The sequence below is a fragment of the Phoxinus phoxinus genome (assembly GCF_949152265.1).
Source record: "Phoxinus phoxinus genome assembly, chromosome: 2".
NCBI lineage: Eukaryota > Metazoa > Chordata > Actinopteri > Cypriniformes > Leuciscidae > Phoxinus > Phoxinus phoxinus.
Window position 1 is genome coordinate 207,740 of NC_136877.1, and position 20,175 is coordinate 227,914.

At 40.7% G+C, this 20,175-nt stretch overlaps 1 protein-coding gene across 2 annotated transcripts in view; it reads left to right on the plus strand.

The window, feature by feature from the left end:
* dctn6 (dynactin subunit 6) overlaps positions 1–20,175 on the plus strand; it is a 52,146-nt gene that overhangs the window by 28,979 nt on the left and 2,992 nt on the right. For both annotated transcript variants that reach the window (XM_079600684.1, XM_079600683.1), the window contains one exon: positions 19,126–19,268. In XM_079600684.1, coding sequence (XP_079456810.1) covers positions 19,126–19,268 — 143 coding nt within the window. The remainder of the gene's footprint in view (positions 1–19,125; positions 19,269–20,175) is intronic.

Here is a 20,175-nt window from a genome sequence, read left to right on the forward strand (position 1 = left end):
GTTTGAATGTGTATTTTCTCTCTCTCTGTCTCTCTGCCATTATGTGTGTGTGTGTGTGTCTGTCTGTGTGGGGAGGGGAGGGGAGGGGGGATGTGTACTTGGTATACATTACATTGTGGGAACCGAATGTCCCCACAAGGATAGTAAAACCTGAGATCACCTCCAATGTGGTCCAGCCAGCGGTCCCCATGAGGGGAATGGGTTAATAAACATACTAAATTATATATTTTTGAAAATGTAAAAATGCAGAATGTCTCCTGTGATGGGTAGGTTTAGGGATAGGGGCAGTGTAAGGGGATAGAATATACAGTTTGTACAGTATAAAACCCATTACGCCTATGGAATGTCCTCACAAGGATAGAAATGAAAGCTTGTGTGTGTGTGTGTGTGTGTGTGTGTGTGTGTTTTTGGTTGGGTGACAGTTGTAGGTTACAGTTTGACAAGAGTTTATAGTTTAACAAAAGCACAATGTTGTGTTTCATTGCGAGTGTACACAAATATAAGGAAACACTTTGCATTTTGAATGATGGTCTGTATGAACAAAATGACGGAGTTTTTATGAGTAGTTCGATCGAGCCTCACACACACACACACACACACACAGCATTCCAGCATTGCTATCTTGACATCGCAGAATGTTCATTATAGCCTTAATAAAATATAATAATAAAATAGTCAACCTTACATATAAAAGTTACACTGCTCTGTTTAAATAGTCATTTGTACAGTTTGTGCCGTTCATAATATTTTTTTTTAATTTTTCTATATTGGAACGTGAGTGTACAAAGTGTACAAAGTACAAAGCCTATAAAAAGAATATATATATATATATATATATATATATATATATATATATATATATATATATATATATATATAAAATTAAAGCTGCAAGCAGCGATGGAGGGCCCAAGCCGGTGGCACCGCCACCCGGTGCCTTTAGTTCCACTAAAGGCACCAGGGTGGCGGTGCCACCGGCTTGGGCCCGCAATCGCTGCTTGCAGCTTTAATTAGGGCCCGAGCACCGATGGTGCGAGGACACTATTGGAATTGCTCTGTTTATTAGGGCCCGAGCACCGATGGTGTGAGGACCCTCTTGGAATTGCTCTGTTTATTATTATTATTATTATTATTATTATTATTATTCTTCTCCGCATTCAATCGCATTTTTGAGGGCCTAAACATGCACGAAAACTCACGAAAATTTGCACACGCGTCAGAACCGGCGAAAATTGACATCTGATATGCGTTTCAGAATTGGGCGGGGCAAAATGGCTCGATAGCGCCACCTATAAATGTTCAACGGAGTGCGCCTCCCGCTACGTTTCACGTACGTGTACGAAATTCGGTACATACATGTAATGACCCAATACCTACAAAAAAGTCTCTTGGAGTATAGCCTTAAACACAACAGGAAGTCAGCCATTTTGAACTTCCTCTCTGATTTTTGTGCAGTTTTTGCCATTTTCAGGCCTCGTACTTTAACGAACTCCTCCTACAGTTTTAATCTGATCATCTTCAAATTTGGTGAGTGTAATCTTAAGGCCTTTGCGACGTTAAATTGCGAAGATCTTGAGTTTTCGTCGAAGGGCGTGTCCTCGGCGGCCTGACAAATTTTGATGTTTCGCCATGAAACAGGAAGTTGCTGTAACTCAGGCATTGAATGTCCAATCTGCCCCAAACTTCACACGTTTGATAAGAGTTCTGTCCTGAACACATGACCATGCTCAAATTCAGTTACAGTCATAGCGCCACCTGCTGGCAACAGGAAGTGACATGTTTAACACTGTTTTGGACTCCTAATAATTTATAAAAGATTGCCAGCAAGTGCTAAACTTGTTAACAACATACTAGAAACATGCTAAAACATGCTAGCAAACATTAGCTAAGTGCTAAAGCATGCTATTACTGCAATTAAACAGGAAGTTGCTGTAACTCAGGCAAACAATGTCCAATCTGCCCCAAACTTCACACGTTTGATAAGAGTTCTGCCCTGAACACATTTACATGAGAATATTCAGTTACAGTCATAGCGCCACCTGCTGGCAACAGGAAGTGACATGTTTAACACTGTTTTGGACTCCTAATAACATATAAAAAATTGCCAGCAAGTGCTAAACATGTTAACAACATACTAGAAACAAGCTAAAACATGCTAGCAAACATTAGCTAAGTGCTAAAGCATGCTATTACTGCAATTAAATAGGAATTTGCTGTAACTCAGCCATTGAATGTCCAATCTGCCCCAAACTTCACACGTTTGATAAGCGTTCTGTCCTGAACACATGACCATGCTCAAATTCAGTTACAGTCATAGCGCCACCTGCTGGCAACAGGAAGTGACATGTTTAACACTGTTTTGGACTCCTAATAACATATACAAAATTGCCAGCAAGTGCTAAACATGTTAACAACATACTAGAAACATGCTAAAACATGCTAGCAAACATTAGCTAAGTGCTAAAGCATGCTATTATTGCAATTAAATAGGAATTTGCTGTAACTCAGGCATTGAATGCCCAATCTGCCCCAAACTTCACACGTTTGATAAGAGTTCTGGTCTGAACACATTTACATGAGAATATTTAGTTATAGTAATAGCGCCACCTATTGGCAACAGGAAGTGACATGTTTAACACTGTGATGCTGTACTAGCAACATATTAAATAAACCATTGAGTTATAAACATGTTAGAAACCTGTTAAAACATGCTAGCAATTCTTAGCTAAGTGCTAAAGCATGCTAATGCAATGAAACAGGAAGTTGTTGTTACTCAAGTAGGCAATGTCCAATCTGCCCCAAACTTTACACGTTTGATAAGAGTCCTGCCCTGAACACATCTACATGACACTTTTCAGTTATAGAATAGCGCCACCTACTGGCAACAGGAAGTGACATGTTTAACACAGCAATGCATTACTAGCAACATGTTAAATATGCCATTGAGTTATATACATGTTAGAAACATGTTAAAACATGCTAGCAATTCTTAGCTAAGTGCTAAAGCACGCTAATGCAATGAAACGGGAAGTTGTTGTTACTGAAGAAGGCAATGTCCAATCTGCCCCAAACTTCACACGTTTGATAAGAGTCCTGCCCTGAACAAATCTACATGACAATTTTAAGTTAAAGTAATAGCGCCACCTACTGTCAACAGGAAGTGACACGTTTTAAACTGTGATGCATTGCTAGCGACATATTTAATATGCCATTGAGTTCTAAACATGCTAGAAACATGCTAAAACATGCTAGCAACACTTATCTGAGTGATAACGCATGCTATTATCCCCATAATAAAGGACATTTTTGTAACTGACTTTGACATACTCCTATATTTACCTACTTAAATGCATAATGCCCACCGTGCTCTGTCTTCCTAAATCCACCGGGTGGCGGTTGGCACGGGTGCGAGGGCCCTTTCATCGCTGCTTGCAGCTTTAATTATTATTATTATTATTATTTTCCGCATTTAATCGCATTTTTGAGGGCCTAAACATGCACGAAAACTCACGAAAATTTGCACACGCGTCAGAACTGGCGAAAATTGACATCTGATATGCGTTTCAGAATTGGGCGGGGTAAAATGGCTCGATAGCGCCACCTATGAAGGTTCAACGGAGTGCGCCTCCCGCTACGTTTCACGTATGTGTACGAAATTCGGTACATACATGTAATGGCCCAATACCTACAAAAAAGTCTCTTGGAGCATAGCCTTAAACACAACAGGAAGTCAGCCATTTTGAACTTCCTCTCTGATTTTTGTGCAGTTTTTGCCATTTTCAGGCCTCGTACTTTAACGAACTCCTCCTACAGTTTTAATCTGATCATCTTGAAATTTGGTAAGTGTAATCTTAAGGCCTTTGCGACGTTAAATTGCGAAGATCTAGAGTTTTCGTCGAAGGGCGTGTCCTCGGCGGCCTGACAAATTTTGATGTTTCGCCATGAAACAGGAAGTTGCTGTAACTCAGGCAAACAATGTCCAATCTGCCCCAAACTTCACACGTTTGATAAGAGTTCTGTCCTGAACACATGACCATGCTCAAATTCAGTTACAGTAATAGCGCCACCTGCTGGCAACAGGAAGTGACATGTTTAACACTGTTTTGGACTCCTAACAACATATAAAAAATTTCCAGCAAGTGCTTAACATGTTAACAACATACTAGAAACATGCTAAAACATGCTAGAAAACATTAGCTAAGTGCTAAAGCATGCTATTACTGCAATTAAATAGGAATTTGCTGTAACTCAGGCATTGAATGTCCAATCTGCCCCAAACTTCACACGTTTGATAAGCGTTCTGTCCTGAACACATGACCATGCTCAAATTCAGTTACAGTCATAGCGCCACCTGCTGGCAACAGGAAGTGACATGTTTAACACTGTTTTGGACTCCTAATAACATACAAAAAAGTGCCAGCAAGTGTTAAACATGTTAACAACATACTAGAAACATGCTAAAACATGCTAGCAAACATTAGCTAGGTGCTAAATCATGCTATTAATGCAATTAAATAGGAATTTGCTGTAACTCAGGCATTGGATGTTTAATCTGCCCCAAACTTCACACGTTTGAATATTCTCATGTTTAACACATTTACATGAGAATATTCAGTTATAGTAATAGCGCCACCTACTGGCAACAGGAAATGACATGTTTAACACTGTGATGCTGTACTAGCAACATATTAAATATGCCATTGAGTTATAAACATGTTAGAAACCTGTTAAAACATGCTAGCAATTCTTAGCTAAATACTAAAGCACGCTAATGCAATGCAACAGGAAGTTGGTGTTACTGAAGAAGGCAATGTCCAATCTGCCCCAAACTTCACACGTTTGATAAGAGTCCTGCCCTGAACACATCTACATGACAATTTTAAGTTAAAGTAATAGCGCCACCTACTGTCGACAGGAAGTGACACGTTTTACACTGTGATGCATTACTAGCGACATATTTAATATGCCATTGAGTTCTAAACATGCTAGAAACATGCTAAAACATGCTAGCAACACTTATCTGAGTTATAACGCATGCTATTATCCCCATAATCAAGGACATTTTTGTAACTGACTTTGACATACTCCTCCTATTTTACCTACTTAAATGCACATTGCCCACCGTGCTCTGTCTTCCTAAAGCCACCGGATGGCGGTGGCACGGGTGCGAGGGCCCTTTCATCGCTGCTTGCAGCTTTAATTATTATTATTATTATTATTTTCCACATTTAATCGCATTTTTGAGGGCCTAAACATGCACGAAAACTCACGAAAATTTGCACACGCGTCAGAACTGGCGAAAATTGACATCTGATATGTGTTTCACAATTGGGCGGGGTAAAATGGCTCGATAGCGCCACCTATAAAGGTTCAACGGAGTGCGCCTCCCGCTACGTTTCACGTATGTGTACGAAATTCGGTACATACATGTAATGACCCAATACCTACAAAAAAGTCTCTTGGAGCATAGCCTTAAACACAACAGGAAGTCAGCCATTTTGAACTTCCTCTCTGATTTTTGTGCAGTTTTTGCCATTTTCAGGCCTCGTACTTTAACGAACTCCTCCTACAGTTTTAATCTGATCATCTTCAAATTTGGTGAGTGTAATCTTAAGGCCTTTGCGACGTTAAATTGCGAAGATCTAGAGTTTTCGTCGAAGGGCGTGTCCTCGGCGGCCTGACAAATTTTGATGTTTCGCCATGAAACAGGAAGTTGCTGTAACTCAGGCAAACAATGTCCAATCTGCCCCAAACTTCACACGTTTGATAAGAGTTCTGTCCTGAACACATGACCATGCTCAAATTTAGTTACAGTCATAGCGCCACCTGCTGGCAACAGGAAGTGACATGTTTAACACTGTTTTGGACTCCTAACAACATATAAAAAATTGCCAGCAAGTGCTTAACATGTTAACAACATACTAGAAACATGCTAAAACATGCTAGCAAACATTAGCTAAGTGCTAAAGCATGCTATTACTGCAATTAAATAGGAATTTGCTGTAACTCAGGCATTGAATGTCCAATCTGCCCCAAACTTCACACGTTTGATAAGCGTTCTGTCCTGAACACATGACCATGCTCAAATTCAGTTACAGTCATAGCGCCACCTGCTGGCAACAGGAAGTGACATGTTTAACACTGTTTTGGACTCCTAATAACATACAAAAAAGTGCCAGCAAGTGTTAAACATGTTAACAACATACTAGAAACATGCTAAAACATGCTAGCAAACATTAGCTAGGTGCTAAATCATGCTATTAATGCAATTAAATAGGAATTTGCTGTAACTCAGGCATTGGATGTTTAATCTGCCCCAAACTTCATACGTTTGAATATTCTCATGTTTAACACATTTACATGAGAATATTCAGTTATAGTAATATCGCCACCTACTGGCAACAGGAAGTGACATGTTTAACACTGTGATGCTGTACTAGCAACATATTAAATATGCCATTGAGTTATAAACATGTTAGAAACCTGTTAAAACATGCTAGCAATTCTTAGCTAAGTGCTAAAGCATGCTAATGCAATGAAAGAGGAAGTTGTTGTTACTAAAGAAGGCAATGTCCAATCTTTCCCAAACTTTACACGTTTGATAAGAGTCCTGTCCTGAACACATCTACATGACACTTTTCAGTTATAGTAATAGCGCCACCTACTGGCAACAGGAAGTGACATGTTTAACACTGTGATGCAGTACTAGCAACATATTAAATATGCCATTGAGTTATATACATGTTAGAAACATGTTAAAACATGCTAGCAATTCTTAGCTAAGTGCTAAAGCACGCTAATGCAATGCAACAGGAAGTTGGTGTTACTGAAGAAGGCAATGTCCAATCTGCCCCAAACTTCACACGTTTGATAAGAGTCCTGCCCTGAACACATCTACATGACAATTTTAAGTTAAAGTAATAGCGCCACCTACTGTCGACAGGAAGTGACACGTTTTACACTGTGATGCATTACTAGCGACATATTTAATATGCCATTGAGTTCTAAACATGCTAGAAACATGCTAAAACATGCTAGCAACACTTATCTGAGTTATAACGCATGCTATTATCCCCGTAATCAAGGACATTTTTGTAACTGACTTTGACATACTCCTCCTATTTTTACCTACTTAAATGCACATTGCCCACCGTGCTCTGTCTTCCTAAAGCCACCGGGTGGCGGTGGCACGGGTGTGAGGGCCCTTTCATCGCTGCTTGCAGCTTTAATTATTATTATTATTATTATTTTACTACCTTTTGGGCACTTTTGGGGGCCTTAACGTGCTCAAAAACTCTTGAAACTTTGCACAAATGTCAGAACCTGCGGCCATTAGAGCCACGCTGAAGCTGGGACCCGGGCGTGGCAGGGGGGCTCGACAGCGCCCCCTGGAATGGGATTCAAAAACATGTCCATATATCAAACACGCTTGCATGTAATAATATGAAACTCGGTACACATATAGATCTCATCGGGCCGAACAACTTTCGTGCTCTAAGTTTTACGCCAGTCCAACAGGAAGTCGGTTATTATGGGCTGTATGGAAACGCATGTTCTGGCATTTGAAACACTTCTCCCAGAGAATTCATCCGATGACCACGAAACTCGGTGTGCATGAAGTCAAGACATGGAGGATGCTAAATTGCGAGGGGATTTTTGATATCTCGAACGGTTTGGCCGTGGCGAGGAAACAAATTTATGGCGAATATTGGAAACAGGAAGTGTGTTATAACATCCTCATACATTAACTGATCTTGATGAAACTTCAGCAGTGTGTTTGTTGTAAGAGGCCGATCACATGGATGTGACTATTGTGAGTCAAAGTTATAGCGCCACCAACTGGCAGCAGGAAGTGTGTCACTTTCGAAATGCTTTGAAATCACCCTCTTATTTTTACCGATTTGCTTCAAACTTCATCTGTATAATGTAAACACACGGCAGATGTAGACCTGTGAAAGGATTATTGATATCTTTAATACTGTCGCCATGGCAACGCATCAAACTTTAATATTCTTTTTTAAAGTTTTTGAGACTCTTAGCATACTTCAAATTGCATGAAACTCGACAGACACTTTACATTTATTGCCTAGTACACTTGTGCACAGTTTCAGAAACGGGCGTGGTAAGGGGCTCAGTAGCGCCACCTTTAGTCAAAAATGGGGTATTAGTTTTACCTACAGTAACAAAAATCGGTATCTATATTTATCTCCCCGATCCGGACAACTTTCTAATTGACAGTCATTAGCTCCGACCAACAGGAAGTCAGATATTTTGGTTTGAATGTGATTTGATGGGAATTTTGCCAGTCTCTCTCAGTGTCTGTGTGTGTGAGAGAGAAGGGGGGCTTTATTTTAACCCTTTCTCTGCTGTGTGGGACTTCTCGGGCACTTTTGGGGCCCTTAACGTGCTCAAAAACTCTTGAAACTTTGCACAAATGTCAGAACCCGCGGCCATCAGGGCCGGCCTGAAGCTGGTACCCGGGCGTGGCAGGGGGGCTCGACAGCGCCCCCTGGAATGGGATTCAAGAACATGTCCATATATCAAACACGCTTGCATGTAATAATATGAAACTCGGTACACATATAGATCTCATCGGGCCGAACAACTTTCGTGCTCTAAGTTTTACGCCAGTCCAACAGGAAGTGGGCTATTATGGGCTGTATGGAAACGCATGTTCTGGCATTTGAAACACTTCTCCCAGAGAATTCATCCGATGACCACGAAACTCGGTGTGCATGAAGTCAAGACATTGAGGATGCTAAATTGCGGACGGATTTTTGATATCTCGAACGGTTTGGCCGTGGCGAGGAAACGAATTTATGATTAAAAAAGGATGCATAAAGTGTGTTATAACTTAGTTATAGTTTTACCTACAGTTACAAAACTCAGCGTGTATATTGATCTTATCAAGCCGAACAACTTTCTAATTTACAGTCATTAGCTCCGACCAACAGAAAGTCAGATATTGTGGTTTGAATGTGATTTTTGATATATTTTAGACTCCGAGCTTTTAGCGGTGGTTGATTTTATTCACACCAAACTTTTTCAACATGATGAAAATACATTAAAGATGCTAAATTATGAACGGATATTAAATATCTCAAACGGTTTTGCTATGGCGAAGGATTAAAGTAATGTCCACAAAGGAAACACTAAAAGCCTCATATCTTCTAAAAATGTAATTATACACCATTTATTTCTATATAAAAGTATACAAATATCAGAACTAAACCCATTTTGTTCTTTTTTTTCAATTTAAGAATTATTTATAAGTTAAAAACAGCCAGAATGCGCTATTTAGTAAAAAAATAAGTCATACATAGGGCAATACTGCCCTCTTGTGTTCGAAATCAGGTAGCCCCATTGTATATTGTATTTATATATAAATATATTAGTGACTGTGAGAATATTTTCCTACGGGTTAATCGATGTGTGATTAAAGCGGGGGCTTTTAAATCGCTAACTTAAAAGCCAAAGTAGTACTGGACGTCCAGTAGGAATGAACTAAAACACATTCACTCTGTTCTGCTCGTTCCTCGCCGTGAACGCGTTATTGCCCGTGCAGCCGTGAGCATTTAGTTTCATTTTAAACATAGCGCCATTTCGGGGATGGGATTGCTTGAATTGCGTGTTCAATTCCGTCATCATCTTTTCAGTCAGCTGTCCACCCATGATTAATGAAATTGGACTCCTTGTGCTGATCTTTGCTGCGACTCTCATTCAGCTCACGATTTATTAAGCGGACACGTTCAGGTTTTAATTGTAGGTTAGTGCCCGTTCTCTAACTGAACTAAATTATTTTAACACGCACACACACACACACACACACACCAAATCGACGGTGGAGCGCGATGATATATTTTTATATATCTGTATATTTGAATTGAATATCTGTATATTTTTCCCACCGGTTAACCAACGTGTGACACCAGCGAGGGCTTTTAAATCGCTAATATAAAAGTGAAAGTAAGTATGATTATGGTGGCGCTCGCAGTGCGCTCGAATGAATTCCTATGAAAGTAGAAATTAACTAAAAAACGTTCGCTCTGTTCTGCTCACTCCTCGCGTTGGACGCGCACCGTTATGAATGTCTGTGCAGCCGTGAGCTTTTTTAGTTTAATTTTAAAATTAGCGCCATTTCGGGGGCGGGTAGGGTATAGCTTGAATTTATTTTACAAAAACACGTGCTATATTTCAGATCAATATATTTGTTTTTCAGATGAATATATTTGTTTTCCTTAAAATTATTCTCATCTGAATTACAAATAATTTATTTCTGTATAAAATAATACTATGACTAAAAACGCATTTGATGTTTTTTTTTTAATCAATAACTTAAAAATAAACAGATTAGTGCTCTGTTTGAGGACTAGAAATGAAAACCTTTGCAATATGATGAATGTCCAAAAGATGGCACCGACAGACTGTTTTAAACGAGGTTGGATAAATATGTATTGCTTTTAAACATTGTACGTGTGCGGGTGTGTATGTGTGTGTGTGTGTGCGTGCAATCAGTCCCAGGTAAGAGGCATGAATGATGGGAATTGGACTTCTGGGAGTGAGGTTAATATTCCGGAGACGGTTCCCTCAGGTTGTGAAAAGGAGGCGGCGCGGGAGCCCCAATAGTAACCAACTGCAGAACCCCAGAACCGTATGTCATAGCAGTGTGATCACGACAGCGCCAGCCTAAAAGTCTGATGCCAGAAGTGGGCGTGGCCAGGCATTGCGCTACTTCTGTGTTTCAAAGTTTAAAACAATGCTGATATAATTTTTTGGGAACGATTTCATTACAAATGTTTATTTAATATATATATATATATATATATAAAATATAATAACTATGTTTTGTCCTATTAACAAATGTTAATAGTTTTTTAAAAGTTAAAATGATACTTTATGCATTTGTTTAGTGTCAAATGATTAACAATATAAATTGAACACAGTTTAAAACAAACAAAATAATAAAACAAAAACAAAGCTTGAACATTTGATTTAATTGAAAAGCATTTTTTAAATAAAATGTGTTTTTTTCCTCTGAAATAGCAAAAGCATCGCACACTAGCTGTACCTGCTCTAAATAAATAATAGTCATTAAATAAAAATACAAAATTGTAATAAATTATATTTTATTGTTATTTTTTAAATTATTGTTCTGTTCTGAATATCAATACATTTAAAGGATTTGTTGTGGAATATTTTGAGTATCATAAAATCAGAACAATTCTCGTTTTAGTGATTATTTTAATTTTTTTCACTGTTCTAATCAGGTCAGGCAAGTCAAATTCTCTCTGTCTTGTCCCTTAAAAAAGGTAATATATATATATATATACCACACTTCATATGAATTTTTGGTCTTGTGTACTTACAATGGCTGCTGATTTCATGTGTCCGTTAAGTCCATGAGACTGTAGGGTGTCTAATTTTTCATTTAAGGTTTCAAAAGGGTGCTCACGCATACTTTGTGGTTGATATGTGCCCTCGATGCGCACTTTTGCAGAACCCACACTGATGCAAGCTCTAAAGCAGACTTCTTCTGGACAGTCAAAGCGGAGTTACGTTATTGCCCGTCGTGCACAGGAACCCTAAAGGCAACGGGGGTGGCGGTTTATATATATATATATATATATATAAATATAGCTGCAAGCAGCGATGGAGGGCCCAAGCCGGTGGCACCGCCACCCTGGTGCCTTTAGTGCAACTAAAGGCACAGGGGTGGCGGTGCCACCGGCTTGGGCCCGTAATCGCTGCTTGCAGCTATATTTATTTATATATATATATATTTCTTCTTCTTCTTCTTCTTTATTAGGGCCCAAGCCTTGAAAAGGCGAAGGCCCTATTGTTTTCCTCCGGATTATTATTATTATTTTTCTTACGACTATTCGGGCACTTTTGGGGGCCTTAACGTGCTCAAAAACTCTTGAAACTTTGCACACGGGTCAGAACCCACGGCCATTAGAGCCGGACTGAAGCTGGTACCCGGGCGTGGCAGGGGGGCTCGACAGCGCCCCCTGGAACGGGGTCCGAAAACTTGGTCCATAAATCAAACACGCTTGCATGAAATAATATGAAACTCGGTACACTTATAGATCTCATCGGTTCATATATCCTTCATGCTCTGACTTTTTACCCCAGCCCAACAGGAAGTCAGCTATTTGGGGTAGTTAGAAAAACGCATTCAATGGAATTTAAAATCCTCCTCCTAGACGATTCAACCAATCGCCACGAAACTCGGTGTGCATGAAGTCAAGACATTGAGGATGATAAATTGCGAGGGGATTTTTGATATCTCGAACGGTTTGGCCGTGGCGAGGAAACGAATTTATGGCGAATATTGGAAACAGGAAGTGTGTTATAACATCCTCATACATTAATTGATCTTGATGAAACGTCAGCAGTGTGTTCGCTGTAAGAGGCCGATCACATGGATGTGACTATTGTGAGTCAAAGTTATAGCGCCACCAACTGGCAGCAGGAAGTGTGTCACTTTCAAAATGCTTTGAATTCACCCTCTTATTTTTACCCGATTTGCTTCAAACTTCATCTGTATAATGTAAACACACGACAGATGTAGACCTGTGAAAGGATTATTGATATCTTTAATACTGTCGCCATGGCAACGCTTTAAACTTTTATATTCTTTTTGGATGCATTTGAGGCTCTTAACATACTTCAAATTGCATGAAACTCAACATGCATATCACATTTATTGTCTAATAGACATGTGCGAAGTTTCAGAAACGGGCGTGGTAAGGGGCTCAGTAGCGCCACCTTTAGTCAAAAATGGGGTATTAGTTTTACCTACAGTAACCAAAATCGGTATCTATATTTATCTCCCCGAGCCGGACAACTTTCTAATTTACAGTCATTAGCTCCGACCAACAGGAAGTCAGATATTTTGGTTTGAATGTGTACTTTTAGGAGCATTTTCCCTCTGCCCCTCTGCGTCTGTGTGTGTGTGTGTGAGGAGGGGGGCTAGTTCAGTTTAACCCTTTCTCTGCTGTGTGCAAAATCTCGGGCACTTTTGGGGCCCTTAACGTGCTCGAAAACTCTTGAAATTTTGCACACAGGTCAGAACCATCAGGGCCGGGCTGAAGCTGGCTTGACAGCGCCCCCTGGAATGGGATTCGAACACTTGTCCGTATATCAAACACGCTTGCATGTAATAATATGAAACTCGGTACACATTTAGATCTCATCGGGCCGAACAACTTTCGTGCTCTAAGTTTTACGCCAGTCCAACAGGAAGTCGGCTATTGTGGGTGGTATGAAAACGCATGCCCCTGGAATTTGAAACACTCTTTCTAGAAAATTTATCCAATCGCAACCAAACTCGGTCAGCATGAAGTCAAGACATTGAGGATTCTAAATTGCGCACGGATTTTTGATATCTCGAACGGTTTGGCCGTGGCGAGGAAACGAAATTATGGCGAGAAAAGAGAAACACGATGTGTTATAACGTCTTCATACATTAATTTATCTTGATGAAACTTCAGCAGTGTGTTTGTTGTAAGAGGGCGATCACATGGATGTAACTAATATGAGTCAAAGTTATAGCGCCACCAACTGGCAGCAGGAAGTGTGTTACTTTTGACAAAAGTGGGGGGGTTAGTTTTACCTAAAGTCACAAAACTTGGTATGTATATTGTGCACATCGAGCCGGACAACTTTCTAATTTACAGTCATTAGCTCCGACCAACAGGAAGTCAGATATTTTGGTTTGAATGTGGTTTTGTCTCTCTCTGCCTCTCTCTGACAGAGTTCCCCCTGCCATTATGTGTGTGTGTGTGTGTGTCTGTGTGGGGAGGGGAGGGAGGGCACACACACAGACAGTCCCCCTGTCTGTGTGTGTGGGGAAGGGAGCAGAAAGACTATGAACAATTGTGCCATCTAGTGTTTTATACTATGTATAAATGTATAAATGTTTTTTTATTTTAAACAAGTGTTTTAAAGTACACTAATTTCAATTAATTATATGTTGCATTTTTATGTATATTTAAACATTATCAAAGTTAGGATGTCATTTTTTTAGTTTCAAAAGTTATCTGTCTCTGTCTCCCTTTGGCTGTCATTACCCTCCCCTCACTCCCACAGTCTCACTTATTTCTTTCTGTATCAAATAATATTACCATTAACAAAAAGTTTGAGTTTCTTTTTCAATCAATGTATTATGTGTAACTTAAAAATAAGCAGATTAAACAGATATGTTTGAGGGCAAGACATGAAAACGATGAAATATAATATAGTATTAGTAAAAGAGTGCAGTATAGGGTTGGATGAATCAGATAAATAACATTTTGTTAAAAAAACATTTGGTTAAATAAAATCGAGTGATACATAGGGCTATATTGCCCTCTCGACAGTCAAAGCGGGTTACGTTATTGCCCGTCGTGCACAGGAACCCGAAAGGCAACGGGGGTGGCGGCTTATATATATATATTTATTATTATATTACTACCTTTTGGGCACTTTTGGGGGCCTTAACGTGCTCAAAAATGTCAGAACCCGCGGCCATTAGGGCCCGACTGAAGCTGGTACCCGGGCGTGGCAGGGGGGCTCGGCAGCGCCCCCTGGAATGGGATTCAAAAACATGTCCATATCTCAAACACGCTTGCATGTAATAATATGAAACTCGGTACACATATAGATCTCATCGGGCCGAACAACTTTCGTGCTCTAAGTTTTACGCCAGTCCAACAGGAAGTCGGTTATTATGGGCTGTATGGAAACGCATGTTCTGGCATTTGAAACACTTGTCCTAGAGAATTCATCGGATGACCACGAAACTCGGTGTGCATGAAGTCAAGACATTGAGGATGATAAATTGCGAGGGGATTTTTGATATCTCGAACGGTTTGGCCGTGGCGAGGAAACGAATTTATGGCGAATATTGGAAACAGGAAGTGTGTTATAACATCCTCATACATTAACTGATCTTGATGAAACTTCAGCAGTGTGTTCGCTGTAAGAGGCCGATCACATGGATGTGACTATTGTGAGTCAAAGTTATAGCGCCACCAACTGGTAGCAGGAAGTGTGTCACTTTCAAAATGCTTTGAATTCACCCTCTTATTTTTACCGATTTGCTTCAAACTTCATCTGTATAATGTAAACACACGACAGATGTAGACCTGTGAAAGGATTATTGATATCTTTAATACTGTCGCCATGGCAACGCTTTAAACTTTTATATTCTGTTTGGATGCATTTGAGGCTCTTAACATGCTTCAAATTGCATGAAACTCAACATGCATATCACATTTATTGCCTAGTACACTTGTGCGAAGTTTCAGAAACGGGCGTGGTAAGGGGCTCAGTAGCGCCACCTTTAGTCAAAAATGGGGTATTAGTTTTACCTACAGTAACCAAACTCGGTACGTATATTCTTCTCTTCGATCTGGACAACTTTCTAATTTACACTCATTAGCTCCGACCAACAGGAAGTCAGATATTTTGGTTTTAATGTGTACTTTCTGGAGCATTTTCCCTCTGCCCCTCTGCGTCTCTGTGTGTGTGTGTGTGAGGAGGGGGGCTAGTTTAGTTTAACCCTTTCTCTGCTGTGTGCAAAATCTCTGGCACTTTTGAGGGCCTTAACATGCTCGAAAACTCTTGAAATTTTGCACACAGGTCAGAACCCGAAATATTATATTATTATATGTAGAATAATAATATACATGTTAAAAATAGGGGGGGGGGGGGGGATATACACACATACCGGTATATATATGTAACCCAGATAGCATTTATTACCAGTAAAGGGTTAAAGGAAAAAGAGTGTTCTAGACGGAAAAGACATGTATCCAACCACACATCGTGCTGCAGTGACTGACACCTCTGTGAGCCAATAGTAGCAGCATATTGAGGAAGCCGCCCACAGGTCGCGCGGGCGCTGTCTTCAGCAGTGAGCAGATGAGAGCGCATTAGATGAAACGGCAGCACGGAGTATTTCTTCAGAAACTCTGCGTTAAAGAATGAATCTTGTACAGAACTAAGTGCATCTGGAAAGTTGGACTTTGGATACATTAGCCTGAAAAGTCGTCGAAGAGAGAAAAGAGTGAATTGATGATCGGAGGAGAGCAGATGTAAAGGATTTCGGAGTGAATCGACGTGAATGATCTTTCTTTTATGAAACTGATTCTATATCGCTTTGGTGAGTGAAAATTCAGCTATCAATCCGTTTCATATAAAAGACATGCCAAAATCTCTGAAGTGATTTAGCAAGAGCTAGTAGAACAGGCCACGTGTAATGCGTGAGCTGAATTGGATAGCACGTGGGCTAAAGCTACCACATGTGAAAGAGAAATGCTAATTGTGTCATGAAGTGAGAGCGATTGATTTATAAGCATTGATGAGTTTAAATAAATGTGAAGTTAGATTGATGTGTTATTTTGAAAATGTATATTTGTTACAAGAATGTTTGAATCTGAGATTAATTATTGTGTTTGCCTTGTATTTTGCAAGGCTGGGTTTTTTTGTTTGTTCTGTGTTTCTGTCTATGTGATCGCCTGCGAGAGATTCCTGCTTTGTGCCAAACATAATCTCCTGGAGAGGAATTGTCTGATTAAATGGCATGATTGTGTGCGCACAAATGGCGAGCTAGCTGCCCACGGACCCGTTCCACTTTGAACTATGCTTTTTGACCATCAAATGGTAGGACAATTCTGATCTTTCTTGTTTTTTCGGACATGAAAGACTATTTCCTTGAACTTGTTGATTTTTGCCCTTGAAAAGGAGAGACTTTATTTTTTGGAACTCAAACCGATCGAAAGAGTTACATGACTCTCTGAACTGAGCCATTTGATCATTTATTTGACTGAGTCAAATTGTTGGGTTCTGTATTTCCAATTACTGTTTTGTTTTGAAAAAAAAAGTGAATTATTGGAAAAACTTCTATATTTGAATTTATTTTGGGTCAAATTGAATATATACTCACACTTTTTGTACATTGAGTTTTGTACATTTTGAATGTTGTATTGTTTTATTATTGTAATTTACTTTGGCTAAGGTGAAAGAGACAGACAAAGTGTTGAGTTTTGAGAGTCCACTTTATTTACATGTTGAGTGAAAAAATATGAAACTTCATTGAATTGAAACCGTTGAGTTGTTGAATCTTTCAGCCTACAAGAAACAATAGATGAGTTGATGACAATATTTTTATTTTATTTACTGAATGTCATTGATTAATTGTTCACATGTAATTAATTTGAATTGAAACAAACTACAAATAGAACCAGATAGTCAACTATTCACTTACCTGCTTCATCATTTCCTCCCTCCAGTAGATGTTCCTCACTTCTGATCGCATTGGCCCATATTGAATATTATTGCTAGGTGTAGCATATCAGTTACGTGGTGCGCTACACGCTACATATATATATATATATATACATTTTTTTTCTTATATGTGCCCTCGATGCGCACTTTTGCAGAACCCACACTGATGCAAGCTCTAAAGCAGACTTCTTCTCGACAGTCAAAGTGGAGTTACGTTATTGCCCGTCGTGCACAGGAACCCTAAAGGCACCGGGGTGGCGGTTTTTATATATATATATATAAATAAATATAGCTGCAAGCAGCGATGGAGGGCCCAAGCCGGTGGCACCGTCTTCCTGGTGCCTTTAGTGCAACTAAAGGCACAGGGGTGGCGGTGCCACCGGCTTGGGCCCGTAATCGCTGCTTGCAGCTATATTTATTTATATATATATATATTTTTTTTTTTTTTTTTTTTTTTTTTTTACCAAAGAAGTAGTTTTAGGGGGACAGATCAATACACAGAACATGAAGGATGTTGGAAAATAACAATGTCTTTTCTGTTAACCACATGCTTTTTAATATTCGCTATTACTTCAATGCAAGTGAGCAAGCGCACCGCTTTTTGTTGCTTAGTGACGTGTGTGTTCAAGTAAGCCAGAAATGCGCAGATTCTGCACCATACGCTGTGTTTAATATTTCATGATGACTCACGAGTTGATCCGCGCAGGTTTGGCGACACGAACTTCCCCAGCAAAGCGAGTAAACACAGAAACACGGCACATTGGCTCGTGATGTGACGGCGTTTCCCACCGAAGTTCATTTTTACCCGCATTTGCCGGATTGGCGGGTGTTAATTTCAATCCCTGAACGTTGCACTCTGTTCGTCACTGTGCACGAAACTTCACGGCAATAAATCATCAGAAATATTGCTGACTCGTGCGCATCTCGAGCGCTCTTCACGCTCGTCCTGATCCTGTTCGTCGTCCGTGGAGTCGCCAATATTTGGTTGGAAAATGGAAACGTCTTTAGAAATGGAAAATGATTTTACAATCGATTCAATGAACACTCATGTGTGTGTGTGTGTGTGTGTGTGTGTGTGTGTGTGTGTGTTCATCTGATGATGATGTTGGTGTGTGTGTGTGTGTGTTCATCTGATGATGATGATGTTGGGGTGTGTGTGTGTTCATCTGATGATTTTGGTGTGTGTGTTCATCTGATGATGATGTTGGTGTGTGTGTGTGTTCATCTGATGATGATGTTGGTGTGTGTGTGTGTGTGTGTGTGTGTGTGTGTGTGTGTTCATCTGATGATGATGTTGGTGTGTGTGTGTGTTCATCTGATGATGATGATGTTGGTGTGTGTGTGTGTGTGTGTGTTCATCTGATGATGATGTTGGTGTGTGTGTGTGTGTTCATCTGATGATGATGATGTTGGTGTGTGTGTGTTCATCTGATGATAATGATGTTGGTGTGTGTGTGTGTGTGTGTTCATCTGATGATGATGATGTTGGTGTGTGTGTGTTTATCTGATGATGATGTTGGTGTGTGTGTGTGTGTGTGTTCATCTGATGATGATGATGATGTTGGTGTGTGTGTGTGTGTGTGTGTGTGTGTGTGTTCATCTGATGATGATGTTGGTGTGTGTGTGTGTGTTCATCTGATGATGATGTTGGTGTGTGTGTGTTTGTGTGTGTTCATCTGATGATGATGATGTTGGTGTGTGTGTGTGTGTGTTCATCTTATGATGATGATGTTGGTGTGTGTGTGTGTATGTTCATCTGATGATGATGATGTTGGTGTGTGTGTGTGTGTGTTCATCTGATGATGTTGGTGTGTGTGTTCATCTGATGATGATGATGTTGGTGTGTGTGTTCAGCTGAGGTCGGCAGGAACGTGATCCTGACCAGCGGGTGTATCGTCGGAGCCTGTTGTCAGGTGAACACGTGTGAAGTGATTCCGGAAAACACCGTGATCTACGGCTGCGAGTGTTTGAGACGCGTTCAGACCGAGAGACCGCAGGTAACACACACACACCGCACATGCACACACACACACACACACACACACCGCAGGTAACACACACACCGCACATGCACACACACACACACACACCGCAGGTAACACACACACTGCACATGCGCACACACACACACACACACACACACACACACCGCAGGTAACACACACACCGCACATGCACACACACACACACACACACACACCGCAGGTAACACACACACCACACATGCACGCACACACACACACACCGCAGGTAACACACACACCGCAGGTAACACACACACCGCAGGTAACACACACACCGCACATGCACACACACACACACACACACCGCAGGTAACACACACACCGCACATGCACACACACACACACACACCGCAGGTAACACACACACCGCACATGCACACACACACACACACACACACACACACACCACAGGTAACACACACACCGCACATGCTGACACACACACACACACACACACACCGCAGGTAACACACACACCGCACATGCACACACACACACACACACCGCAGGTAACACACACACCGCACATGCACACACACACACACCGCAGGTAACACACACACCGCACATGCACACACACACACACACACCGCAGGTAACACACACACCGCACATGCACACACACACACACACACACCGCAGGTAACACACACACCGCACATGCACACACACACACACACACCGCAGGTAACACACACACCGCACATGCACACACACACACACACACACACACCGCAGGTAACACACACACCGCACATGCACACACACACACACACACACCGCAGGTAACACACACACCGCACATGCACACACACACACACACACACCGCAGGTAACACACACACCGCACATGCACACACACACACACACACACCGCAGG